This window comes from Equus przewalskii, chromosome 9 (genome assembly GCF_037783145.1).
Source record: "Equus przewalskii isolate Varuska chromosome 9, EquPr2, whole genome shotgun sequence".
Taxonomy (NCBI): Eukaryota; Metazoa; Chordata; class Mammalia; order Perissodactyla; family Equidae; genus Equus; species Equus przewalskii.
In genome coordinates this window covers 82,951,592-82,965,551 of record NC_091839.1, presented here as the reverse complement: position 1 = coordinate 82,965,551, position 13,960 = coordinate 82,951,592, and the positions used below count along the sequence as shown (strand labels likewise).

Genomic DNA, 13,960 nt, shown 5'->3' with positions numbered 1-13,960 from the left:
TCCAGTTGACACTAGCTGTCTGAGGACAGGGGTTCTTGCACATGCCGGGAATGTGGAGCGAGCCTCTCTCAGCCAGGGGCACTGAACAGGCACCTGGTCAGGGACAATGCTTGACAGAGAGTTTAGCAAAATAAGGTTTGAAGCCTTTGGCATTGAACTAAATAATTAGTAAAACATCTGGTTTATAACTGACGGAGGCTCTGCTCTTCTCCCTTCCCATTTTCACTTGCATAACTTCTTTGTGGGGAATAAAGGAAGGCTAGCAAAGCCCGTGTTGCCATGGAGCACAGAGCTGCCCTTCACCAATCTCTCATCTTGGAGGCAACATCAGAAGGCAGGGGAGCTCTGCTCAGCCCAGAGGTGGCCCCAGGCCTGCGTCGAGCGGCTGACCACAGCGACAGGCAACGTGACCGGTTAACCCACAGCAGTGACAGGGGAGAGTTAGCTTACTGGGAGCAGGACCACAGAGTGATGGTCGTACTCAGAAACACAGACCAGCTCCTAGTTGGGAAAAGCACCATGGAGGTCACTAGGGTTGAAAAGACAAGTGACTGACTGAATCACAGCCCACTACCATGAAAGCTGTCCTCGGAAACAGCACAACAGTCTGAAGCCTCTTCTCAATGGACTGATGTCTAATGTGAAAATCAGCCTCACATAACATACTGGGTCTCATGGGACACAGACCTCTAAAATTTGAGCAGTTTACACATTCATGGGGCCCCATAAAACATTCACTCAAGCCCTGCTTTGCATGTCTTATAAATAATTATTGATTTGTAAGGCACAAAAACGCAAATGTGAGAATTTGCTTTGGCCTCAGATTTAACAAAAGACCTTGTGAAAATTATGTTTCCTAATTCTCATAGGAAATGAGGCAGGCCCCCTGGAAGTCAGTCTTTACCACTGTGACAAATCATTTGTCTGGAACGCATATCTGGGGACCCTCAGCACAGGGCACAGTGAAGCTTCTCTATAAATGTTGGCTGAAGAAGGATGTGTGTGTGTGTGTGTGTGTGTAAAAAGAGACAGAGAAACAGACACAGAAGGGGAGAAAGAAACACACAAAACACACACACTATGAACATTCAATAAAAGAACGTCAGATTTAATGATAGTATAAAAGATTTAATGGTAGTATAAAAGATACTAGGGAGAAATATAACTTTAAGAAGACTATTTATACATTTTCCTAGTCTTCCAATGAAACATATGAATCTTTTGTGTGTATGTGTGTTCCTTCACACAAATAAAATATCTAAAGTTCACCTTTATATCTAATTCCAAAAGGAAAAATGTTGAGAAAATATTTTGAGTAGCCTTAAAAATTGGTATTTTCATGTCTTGAAAAGAATCACAGTGCATTTAGGAAAGCTGAGAAATTACATGAGTCTCTTTACACCCTCTAGGCCAGCCAGGGGGCCATTTGAGAAGTCCAGGATTAGAAGTTCTCTGTCTCCTCTGGTGTTGGCTACAACTCTGGATCATTCTCATACAAAAAATGTTCTTCCTGACACATACCTGGATTGGAGTGTTTTTTTCTTGTCCTTTTGACAGAGGACAATCTGGTCAGCTTCTTACAGATACGTATTAAGCGACCTCTTAACAACACAGCAGTCAGCTTCTACTAAGTTCCAGTAACTGGCCGGGATATTTTTGTGTGTGCATGATGTGTTCTTTGTTGGAAGATCAAAAACGTGTTAGACGTGGTGTTGTAACTCGCACTCTCGAGAGCTGAGAGCAGAGAGGGAAGGTGGACGAGGAAGGCAGGCAGTGCGATGACACACACATGCCCTAGGCCCGAGTGGAGGAGCGGCCGGCGACCTTGGGCCTGTGTGGCTCGGTGCTGGTCCTCAGGTTAGTCCTTTCTATCTGAGCACAGGCCCAGGGAGGTCCACCTGCCTCAGTGCCCTGAGATCAAGAGATTTCTCCCTGTCAGGGAGAGGACAGCTGACAACCAGGGTCAGGCAATCACTGACTCCTGCCATAAATTCTATGTACCCACCAGTTGCTTGCTTTCTGTATTACCTTTCAAGAAAACTATCTTTAAATTTATTACTCACTGTGTGAGATGCTACTTGCCTGTATTCTTTACATCCTTCCTCCACCAAAACTTAGGGGATTATCTTCTGCCCTTCAATAAAACTAGCATAACTCTGGTGCACTCTGGCCAACATCCTCGACAGTACCCCTGTTTAAACGTGGGCTAGGTTACAACACTACCATTCCACAGACAGGAAAGGTCTGATTGGAGAAAGTGACATTATCACAATACAGTGGACAATCACACTGTGTGGAAGCTCAGAGGAATTCAGAATCTATTGAGAGGACAGCCTGCACCTGATCCAAAACCTCATTCAAAACAGTGTGCACATTGATATACTTACTCAAAGTGCACAGCTCTACGATTTTAGACACCAAGGCAGAGAAGCGTAGTAAGAAATCAGTGTTTTGAGAACCACAGGTCACTGCTCCCTTTAGCAGCAGCTTCCTAGAAGGCAGCCACCCCTTACGCCTTCTCAAACCAAACGCCCTTATCAGCCTCACAGCCCACTCTAGCCATCGACTGCCGTGCAATTCAAACAGAAGACACCCAGAGATTCCTCAAGATGCTGTGAGCACTTCGAACCACATGCACGACGGTAACTCCATTAAGGTAGAGGCTCTGAATACTCACGGACTACAAAGCAGATGTTTACAAACCTGAGCAGAAGGAAGAGGCGAAGCTCTGGAGGGCTGAGTCCACCTCCCTCATGCTAGGCAGAGCCAGGAGGCGAGGAAGGACGCCCTCCAGTGACTGCACAAACAGCCTGGCACTCTGCTGGTCGGCTTCCTGGCTCTTCAGCAGTTTCAGAGACAGAGCAGCGGTTCGCAGGGACCTGTGGCCCAGGCAGTCCCGAGGGGTCTGCTCTTCGTCAGCAAGCGAACAGTTGTCGGACCCGATGTCCGATACGTCAGACCGCCCTGAGTCCTTTTCTGCTGCCATCGAGTACTGGTCACAGGAATCAAATTCTGTCCTAGAAAGGTCTTGGTCATCAACGCTGAAATTGCTCTCACTATACCTTGATCCGTAGGACCTCATCCTGCAGTCCACCGACAGGAAATTAGTGATGTCAGGGTACGCGACCGTGTGGCTTCCCTGCACCACATCTGGCTGGTCCACTGCTTCTGGCTCTGATGCCTTACCCAGGGTCTCCTTGCTCTTCTGGACAGCTGGCGACTTGAGCCCGTCCTTGAGGAGTTCGGAGTGGTCCTCAGGTGTAGTCTGACCCAGTTCTCCCTCCAAAGTGGTCTGGCCCGTGTCTGTGGTCACACTAATGCTGATGTCTGGGCTCCTCTCATTCCCCGGTTCCCAGGGTGTGTGCTCTGAGGACAGGACTCGCCGCTGCCATCGGAAGTCAGCCTCGTTGATCTCCATGGAGTCCCGGCTGGACTCAGCCCCGTCCTTCAGCTCCTCGAGACGCAGCAGCAGCAGCTGGACCTGATCTTCACTCAAGCCTTTGCCCTGGCTGAGCTCATCCAAGGCCCCAAGCAGGGTGCAGACACAGGATACGGCGGCATAGCAAGCTTCGACGCCACCCTTGAGGCATGCTTCGGTCATGCCGTCCATGATGCTAAAGGTGTTCAAAGGGGAAAATGGCATCAGTACATGTTCTATAATAAACAAGAACTGTCAGACTGGTGAACAGTATAGTATTCAAAACAGGTACTCTAAATTACAAGAAACTAAATGGTCTGGGCAAAAAAACCGAAAATCAATGAAACAAATATGCTCAAGCTGGCAGAGGAACACCTCTGGGTAAAGCGGCCACCTTGGATCACTCTGTCTCTTGGTTGGCTGGCTTATTTGGGAACAAACAGAAGCTCTGGACAGGAATTTATAATCCTCACAAGGACAGGCAATGAATAACCTCACTTTTATATTATGTTCAGTTTTCAAACAGAATATAGTTATGGCTATGTGATAATGTGGACATCTTCTACAAAATAACATATTCCTGAGCAGATGCATGTGAATAAAATGACTGTAAATCAGAATATTCATTTCTCTACATGTAAAGGGGAGCTGCATGTACAGGAATCCTATGGCTACAGTATTGTAATTCAAAGAGTTTTCCCCTAAACTAACCCCAATGAATAAATCTGTACATTTCATTTTGTGCATTGGGTTTAAGTCAACAAGAAAATATGGAAAGTTGTATCATGGTAATAAATTGAAGTAAGACTTCTCGGATGGCTTGTGGGTTTGTCACTCCACGTCACACAGGTTCACGCAAAACAAGGGATGTGGAGACAAGGTTTTTAGACTGCTCAGAGAAGCAGTCTTCGCCAGGCAACACAGACCAAAAAGGGGAATGTATCATACAGTTTGAGGAGATCCAGATGAGACTTTCTTTTTGAAACCAATCTTCTTCTGGATTCTGGTTCAGTGGAGCTGGGACCTGCCAAATCGCAGAGACGCTGTGGGCTCCCAAGTAGCTTAAAGAAAAAGGGAAAAAAATAACCAAAAAGTGAGTATCATAAAAAAGTATAAGGTTTTAAAATTGTGAGATCAAATAAACACGTACTTTCTCTACTGAGTGACAAAGTCTAAGGAGAAACACAACTATTCGGAACCGTAAATCTTAATAACACTGATGTGGCTGCTTCTTGACACGGAATGTGCCCTGGGTTCACAGCTCCCCAGGTCAGGATTGGTTCAAAGAAAATCCTCTGGGGCCTGTTCCAAAAACTTGTCCAGCAGACAACTGGGTGGACTTGCATCTATGTTCTGTAGTGAGATTGGGTCTCTGTCATTTTGCTATCAAGTATTTTAAGTTGGCTTTACTTAAAAAACGAACTTAAACACTCAGCTGAGAAGCACTTCCTCCTTCCATCCTCTGGGAAAGTTCACGTCACTGGAACTACCTGTCATTAAAAGTTGGTCCAACCGTTTCTAAAGCTGTATGGGGTCAGTGACTTTTTTTTTAATTTAAAGATTTTAACTACTGATTCAATTTCTTTTAAAAGACTATAGGACTATTTAGGTCTCCAACTTCCTCTTTGGCCAACTTTTTAACAGCTGAGTGATTTCCTAAGGATCTACCCATTTTATCCGAGTTTCAAGTTGCCTGTCATGGCCGTAGTCTCTTTCTCAGTACCCCCCAGTTTGTGGCAGCCAGTTACGTGTGTTCTGTCCTTATCTCTGTTCATCTGCTCCTTTTCTGAAATTTTCCAAATGTTTTTGCCAGGAGATTTCCAATGTTCTTAATCTTTATAGAGTCCTGGTATTTTTCACTTTATGGATCCACTATGTTATATTTGCTTTTTATCACATTACTTTCTGTTTTTATACTTATTTTTCCTTTCTATTTTCTTTGAATTTAATCTGCTCTTCTTTTTCCAACTACCTAAGCGGGAGAATTAGAACATTAATTTCAGGCTTTCTATTTTTTAGTATAAGCAATTGAAGCTATAAATATCTTGCTAGGTACTGCTTTGGCTGCATCCCACAAGTTTTCATGTATGGAATTTTCACAATTGTTCAGTTCTAACTAACTTTTATTTCCATATGGTAGAAGTCTTTACAGAAACTTTCAATCTGAGGCTAAATTAATTAAAGGAAAGACAGGTTAATTAACTGTAGTGGAACGGACATCCTATTGCTATATCTATTATTTTCAAAGCAAGTTATACTCACAGAAAACAGCATATTAAGCAGAAAAAGTTCTATCTTAAGGGCATTCTGTTTTCCCTCTTCCCACATTTCTTTCTTACTCCAGAAATTGGGAACTTCTGCAGTGCTGGAGGCACAGAAATGAAGCTTCCACTTTTCTCTCCACATTTTATTTCTTTCACATCAAAAAAGGAGGGAGAGAGATGAATCCCTGTCTCTCCCCGGCTGCACCCCAGGGGTGTTCCAGTGCTTGCTGGGAGGGCATGCGCATTTTAGGGGTAGGAGTGGGCACTCTCGCTTTCCTTTGGGATCCCATTCTCTCTCTAATCTGAGTTTACCCTAGGAAATTAGATGATACATATTAGTTCCCACATTAATCTTTTAGTGCTTATTTCTCAGCTGTTTCAGAATCTGGAGGAAAGGGGACTGAGTGATTAGGCTCCTGAAGAACCTGCAACAAATACTTAAAGAAAGGCAAGACTTGTTTATCTCAGCTTTCTCAGGTGGGATGGCAGATGTGGCAGCAGTGGTTGGGAAGTGATGAAGAAGAGGGAAGGCCTTCTAATGCTGAACATGGGTGAGAGAAAGGGAAGCAAGGTGTGCTTTTTGATTACTGTTTATCTTTTTGGGAAAGTGGAAACAGAAAAGAAAATGTCCTTTGAAAAACAAAACGTCCTGTAAGTCTCTGACAGGCGCACAGCGTGTATGGCAGATGAGAGAGAGAGTAGGGAGATAACACGCCCAGGGCTGAACGTCCAAACAGCTTGGCAAACACCCCGGACGCCTGGTGGCTCCTCTGTGCACAAACCCAGCACAGCTGGTGTCCAGGTTACCGACCTTCCCACACTGCTGGTGCCGCCATATGAACGGAGGCACTGCTTCAAAACAACCCACCCACCTTGGCCTTCATGCTCCTCGGGCAGCTCCGCCCACACATGCTGCTCGGGGCAGGCCTCTAACCCCAGCCTTGCCCTGCAAACGACCTTGGGGAGCTAGAAAATCTGTAAAAAGGGGAAAGCATAACTAACTTCCTTTGCAGGGTAAAGAAGAGTCCACTGAAAATACATTTAGACCCTACATAGCCCGGACACACACAGGCTTAGTGTTCAAGGGTCGGGGCTCTAGGTGGCAGCAGCTCCAGGGCCTGCCAGCTCGGAGGGAAGACAGGCTGCTGCTGGTGAAACACCCTCTGTGCAGACATCCTGCCTCCAGGGCCAGCCTCATCCATCCAGAACCGATTCAACACTTTTTCTGACTCAAGCTCAGTGGTGCAGACCCCAGGGGAAGCTCAGAAAAGCAATGAACCCAACTACATTTGAAGAGACGAGAAGCATGTTCCACATCGTACTGTGAAACCACTGGTGTTACGGGACACACAATCAATCGCCAAGTGGCGGGATGGGGTCAAAGAAGAGCAAACTCAATGGCCTGACGACGCAGAGCCAGTGGAGGGGATTTTAACAACAAAGAGGCAGCTGGACTCAGAACACCTGGACTCCTTTTCAGCCCTACCGCTCACAAGTAACTCCTCCTCACGGAGCCTCAGCGTCCCCATCTGGAAAACGGGCCTGTCCTCATCTTCCCAAGGGAGTTTGCAAACGGCTGTCTGAACTGTATCAACTGGCTACTGTATCAACCTCTCCACTCTGTGATGTGGCCATGGTCGTAATAGGGACAGGGAGTCGGAACGAAGGCAGGCAGGTGAGAACTGAATGAGGCAGGTCTGTCAAATGGAATTGGGCTGGTCATGGGAATGAGGGGCAATGAGAACAAGGACAGAAGGGTCTGCAAACTGGGCAGAATGCCTCAGACTTGATGGAGAGGAACAGGGAGCCCTCACTGTTAACAGTAGTGATTTATGAACACTAGCCCAGGAAAATAAGAGGAATCAGACAGGCAGGCAGGAGACAAGGAGCTGGCAAACTACTCCAGGCAGGAGGTAATGAGGACCAGCTATTGTCACCTGTCTTGTTTTGCTCTTCCTTAGGGTAGCATAAGTGCATCAAATATTTACCACTTCGTGCTCACAAAGCAGTTATACAAACCTCATCGCATTTTGAACTTGCAACCTTTGGCATCTTGTTACTAGGTACAGATGAGAAGATGCTAAGTTCAGAGTAATGTGATTTAGCTACCAGCCCCTGGCTGGTGAGTGGCAGAGAGGATTTGAACCTTGCCTCTTGAACTCAGGCCCCTGCAAGGGGAAGGAGCTGCTGGAATCATCTGTGCTGCAGTGTGAAGGTCAGTCCAGTGACCAGTGTGCTGCAGGAGACCTGGGCTTTGGCTCAGAAGGGGTGTGCACCCTTTCTCTTTCTTCGTGACCCTGGGCAAATCATTTGACACCTTGACACCTTAGTTTCTTTATGGGAGGCAAATTGCTTTTCCCCAGCATCATGTTTCTGTGGGGAGGAACATCCAGGGGGATAAAATTCTGGGTCCTTTTCCCTTCTCCCCAGTGGAGGGGGATGTCCGAGCTGACTGGTGGATTCAGGAGAAGGAGCTGAGCTCATGTGGCCAGCCCCTTCCATTCTCCTCCTCCTGGGGACCCACCTGATCAGGGAAAGCTCACTCCTGCTCCTCTAGGCTCCAGGCTTAATAGGGCAGGGGGGTCCCCAGGCGAGGGCCACCGCTGCCTGGGTGGTGCTGGAGGAGTGTAGTCCTACAGCCTCCACAGCTGTCCTGTGTTCACAGCCTGGGCGATCACAGTAAGACCTGACCCTTTGAGCTCTGTTGCCTGAAGCTCTGATGGGGAAAAGCAGCAACATTCTTCACTGGTGAGAGCTGACACACCGCCTCACAAAGTTATTACGAACATTAAAGATAGTATACGTGAAGTGCACTGGCACACAGTCAGTAAGAAAAAATGGTAATATTATTGTGTGTTCACAGATTTTCTTAATCGCAGTTAAATCTGAACTGCTCATTCATTTCTAGAAACGTTGGGTCAGAACTTTCCATTATTCATTATGGTCAAATCTCATGAAAACAGCAAGCAGCAATTCAAATTAAGCTTTTTAGAAAATGGTGAGTAGCAAATATTGCTTAAAATAAATGAATCATAAACAAGGAAATTTTGTTACTCTGATTTTCTTGGTGTTGGGTAACAAAAGCAGATACAATTTGACCTTCATGAACAAGTTCACAAATACGAAAACGTGAACCACTTTTGTTTTTGGTTGAGAGAAAGCAGAGGAACCCTTGTTTGAAGTTCTTCAAAATAACCCTAATTCCTCCTCAAAGCCAAGAAGTGGCCCCCTGGGATGGTATTTCGACCTGGACCTTTATCTTCTCCTTGGGGTCACTACGCTGGGAGAGACGAGGCACGAGAAGGAACAGGGCCAGGGACTCCTTGCAGCAACCAGAGATGATGAAGCTGTTTTTTGGATAACATACAACCTGAGTGTAAAATCATTTTGAAATCCCATTTTGGCGAAGCTGAATAAGCATCTCTCTTTGCGGGAACAGCACCTAAGGGAGCAGAAGGAATCTCAGCCGGGGCCTAGGCAGATGCACGCAGCTTAAAGCACCAGATGGCGTGGCTTCAGTGAGCATGTCCTGCCCCCCTGCCCGGCTGCGGCCCATGCACACACACCTCCCATACTAAAGAGACTGCCTGTCACTGGACACTGTGTAGTATAATTCAGTCCCAGCGAGGCTTTTTTTTTTTTACAGACTCTCCAGCAAGTGGTTGCAAAGGTGTTCTGAGTGCTTCCTGTGGGCAAGACATGGTGCTCAGACCCCCCCGGCAAACCTGGGGGCATTCTTCAGGGCCTCCCCTACCTCTTTCATTATTTTGATGGCTTCCACCCGGTGCTGGGGTGGGGGATAAAGCAGCACGCGGTGATAGAGGGACTGGAGCACGGGCTTCATGGAGTCCACTGCCCCCACCAGCCGGACCAGCTCAGCTGCAATGTAGTAGATAGTCCGAGCCACAGGCCCGCTCAGGGCTGGCGCAGTGGAGGAACAACCTGAGCCCCGGCCGTGGTCGGAAACTCCTGGAGACGCAGAGTCCAGCTCGATGCTGGTGCTTGTGCTGCTGCTGTGAGCAGACGTGATGGTTTTGTCATGAACTGGATTCCCCAGGATCACAATGAGAGCGGGGCAAAGGTTTTTCCTGGGGAGAGAAGGGAAGAAAACAAGTTTCACTACAAGGCCAAGGATAAAACATGCATACTGTCCAGATGCCACAAAAATGACTGAGAGTCAAGTTCCTTACTGCTGCTGCTTGTGGCTACATTCTGCCCGTTTTCCATATCTCTCCATCACTTCTGGGTATGCCAACAGAATTCTTTATAACTCAAGCTAGGGTTAACTAAATAAAATATCACGAGAAGTATTAAGAAACCATCTTATGTGAGGAAATAGACTCAAAATGCTAATGGTTGGCTATAAAGTTTCATTTTGCTATAAATAAAATTGTTCATACCCCTCATTTGAGACATTAACCTAAGATTCTGACATGTCACTCATCGTCCTCCCTGTTGACAGGCCCGGAGCCCAGAGCCACTGCCCGGATGCCTGCGGGTCCCCCACTGGACCTCAGACTGTGCGGGACTAGCATTCAGGTGGAGGTGGAGATGCCGCAAGGCTAAGAAGTAGGCTCAGTAGCTCGTGCCCCTGTGCCACCCTCTGGTGCCTGTCTACGCCCTCAGAACAAACCAACAACCTAGGAAATAACCTCCTTGTTCCTGAGTCTTGTGACCCTATGATGTGAACAAAGCGACACGGGCCCTGGGCGCACATTTTGCTACCTTAATCATCAGTCTCTGTATATCCAACTGCTACCTCTAACCGAAGCAACTTCCCTCCTCTCCTCTAAAATATTTATACGCAGATGAAGCTCTGGGTAGGTCATGGATGCTGAGGGGAGAGACCCACAGACTCAGCTAGGGCTGAGCCCCTTGGGGTGGTGGCTGGCAGGGGTATCTGGATGGGCACTCACCAGATCAGGTCTGTGAAGCCTCGGTGCAGGTGCATGGAGGAGGAGGAACCGCTGAGCACGGACAGGATACACTCCAGGTGCAGAAGCTGCAGCTGCTGGCTGTCACTGCAGAAGAGCGAAACCGACACACAAGCACAGACACAGTGACGGCAGGGTCAGAGGTCGTGTGGGAAACGCTTGGAGAAATGTTAGGCCTTACAGCAGTGTTCATTCTTTTGAGGGGGAGTTAGTGTTCTGAGTTGAACTGTGTCCTCCCCAAATTCATATGCTAAATCCTAACCCAAGCGTCTCAGAATATGTCCTTATTTGGAGATGGGGTCTGAGAGAGGTAATCAAGTTAAAGCAAGGTCATGAAGGAGGGTCCTAACCCAACACGGCCATGTCCCTATAAAGAGGAAAACACATGCAGAGGGAAGACGAGGTGAACAGATGCAGAGGAGACGGCCCTCTGCAAGCCAAGGAGAGAGGCCAGAGCAGTCCTTCCTCAGCCCTCTGAAGGAGCCAGCCCTGCCCGCACCTGGATCTGGACTCCCGGCCTCCAGAGCTGAAGCAGCGAGTCTCTGTTGTCTGAACCACCTGGTCTGTAGTACTTGGTTACGGCAGCCCTAGCAAACTAACAGTCAGGATGATGTTTTTAGTAACAGACATTACTTTCAGAACAGTTTTAGATATGTAGAAAAGCTGAGCGTGGTCCGAGAGTGACCGTATTTTACCCACTCCTGCACCTGTTTATCATTTCATTACCATTCTACATCAGCTGCCATTTGTACATTTGATACCATTAGTGAACAGATATTGATATATTATTACCTAATTTCATACTTATTCCAGAAATGGTAAATTCTAACATGTTTAATTATCTACACCTTTCAGGAGACCATTGCCACATTATCTTTTAATAGGTCAAACACAAGCATTTAATTTCTTCTTTATTGAAGGCAACGTGGTTTTTCAATGAATGAATTACTTTTCCCTAAAATTACTGTTAGAGGATTCCTCACTAGAGACAAGTAAGAATACAGGCAACTTCACAGGATGCCCATTCTTATACCCAGGTTACATTTTCTACGCAGCCCACCAGAAAGTATTACCCTCCAGGTGGGAGGCAAGGATGACAGGCAGGGGTAAGGAAGAATTTAATTTTCAAGGACACATTTACTACTAATGTATAATAAATACTTTGAAGAGAATTCATTCAGGAATCCTGTATAGAATGGAGTGTTCAGAAAAAAGAAAAATTTTCTTTTAAAAATAAATTTTTGGTTGAGACACTTTTCTCCTAATTTAAAGTAAATAAATGCCAAAAGGAAGGTTATTGCCCTTAAAGTTCAAATAACTCCCAGAAGGGGGTAAAAGAGAAAGACACGACACGTGACTAGCAGACTACCAGTTTAAGGAGACAGGAAGGAAGAAAAGCTGACAGCAGACAGTAAATCCACACACTGCCTAACGCAGGAGGCTGTGCAGGTGCCAGACAAGGACCGGAGGCAGGTAAGGTCCCTCATTCGGGTGCCCTGTTCAAGACCCGGACAGCACAGTCTCTGTGCAGGTAACATGATGCTCTAAAACCCGCTGGCAAACTGCAGCTCGAAGGCAGCATCTTGCCCAAGGTCCGTGAGTCAAATAAGGCCTTTGCTTTTTTAAAGGGCTGTAAAACGAGAAAACCAAAAATGAACAGCAAACAGCAGAATGTGGCTCTTTACAGAATGCCTGCTGAGTCGCACTCTACAATACTCTCCCTTCTGCAGAGAACTGCACAACGATGAAAAGAAGGCCGTTATTCTAAGAAAGCGCCCTCTGCTTCTCTGTGGACACCCCTCACCACACCTGCTGAGGGTGGAGATGAGGCGGGCAGGGGCTGAGTCCCGAAGATGCTGTCACCGTTGCCAAGAGGAAGATGGTGGTTGGAAGAATTTGGTGGTTGGAGGAAGAGGAGAGAAGGAAGACATGACCGGCCTTTCTTGGGCCAGGGAAGCACTTTATATGCCCACGCTCCTCCACCCACAGGCTTCCCCACAGCTTTGAACAAGACGTAGTTCCTGACCAGAAACAGCACAGTCTTCATTCCTGTTGGATGAGAGAGACAAGTAAGAACAGATACAGTGCTGTGCAGGAAGCGCTACAAGTGAACCATTTGACACAGGTTCCACGAGAGCATACAGGAGCTACTTGATGGACCCAGAGAGAATTTCCAAAGGAAAGGGCATCTTAGTAGAGACGTAACGTTCATGCTAGAGTCTCCCGGATGGAGTGCTGGGGAGAGGGTGTGTCCAGTCGAACTATGTCTTGTTCAAAGCTGTGACACAGCTGCTCATGCAGGTGCACCCCAGCTTCCTCAGCAGTGGAGCACCATCCTAGGTAAGGGAGTTGTGATGGAAGAGACTACAGTCAAACGAAGTGAGCAGTCTCTGGAGGCAGGACTACAACAGGGGAATTGCCCTGAAAACTAGGCAAGACCACGAGACTCCTGTAAACACCACGAAGCTCAGTAACAATATGCCTACAGCCATCTCTGAGCCAATGTCCAACGACAAACTCTAGAAAAACACATGCCTCACGTGAATTGTTTTCCCCATTTAAAGCCCATCGTCAAGTCACATGGTTCAGAAAGGTTTTCATCCTTCTCGGTGACTGACAGAAACATGTGACTTTTAGTTCCTAATGTGTGTAATTTGCAATGTAAATTTGTGCCATGTCCTTTCCTAATAATTGACAGTCAGATTTCTCAGTGCTCAGTAAGATGCTCAGTGTTCCTAACTGCATCATAAACTATTTCTTGGACTCAAACAGCATCATGTGACTCACCTTATCTAATACAGCACTCTATTAATACTGCATCTCCATGGCACGTGAGTCACTCTGCACACTGGAGTGCGTTTTCTGAGTCTGAGACTGAATGGATCAGGAAGGCACACCCTGTGGAGCTGAAGCTGTGGGAGGGATGTGGGCTCTTGACTTTGGAAATGGTGTAGAGAGTACTGACCACAGTGTGGGTTCAGAGGAAGAACATACTCAGAAGGCAGGAGAGGGGTCAAGCTTAGCTCACAGAAGTAAAAGATGTACAGGTGTCAAAACAAGGGGAATGGCAGAGCCAGCAGAGTGAGGGTAGCCGAAAGCATGGTGCCCATGACTTGCTGGACTTAGAGGTCTCCCGAGGTCCGAACCATGGTCATGGCTGGGTGGAGGGAATATGGAGCCTCTCCCAGTGAGGACACTGGAGAGTGAAGGAGGGTGATGACAACCATACCCAACAGGCATAACCTGAGACTGTCCCAGGGAAATCAGGTCCCATGGGACCCTACAGATGGGGTCACTGCAGCTGGTGTGGAGCCCTTGGGTTCGGATAAGAATCTGCTCCAGCT

At 47.0% G+C, this 13,960-nt stretch overlaps 1 protein-coding gene across 6 annotated transcripts in view; it reads right to left on the bottom strand.

Annotated features, from left to right (window-relative positions):
* The window catches only part of ARFGEF3 (ARFGEF family member 3), a 146,368-nt gene that overhangs the window by 60,890 nt on the left and 71,518 nt on the right, over window positions 1-13,960 (bottom strand). For all 6 annotated transcript variants that reach the window (XM_070557324.1, XM_070557325.1, XM_070557326.1 and 3 more), the window contains 4 exons: window positions 10,599-10,703; window positions 9,437-9,770; window positions 4,367-4,479; window positions 2,704-3,614 (listed from right to left, as the gene is read on the bottom strand). In XM_070557324.1, the coding sequence (XP_070413425.1) occupies window positions 2,704-3,614; window positions 4,367-4,479; window positions 9,437-9,770; window positions 10,599-10,703 (1,463 nt within the window). The remainder of the gene's footprint in view (window positions 1-2,703; window positions 3,615-4,366; window positions 4,480-9,436; window positions 9,771-10,598; window positions 10,704-13,960) is intronic.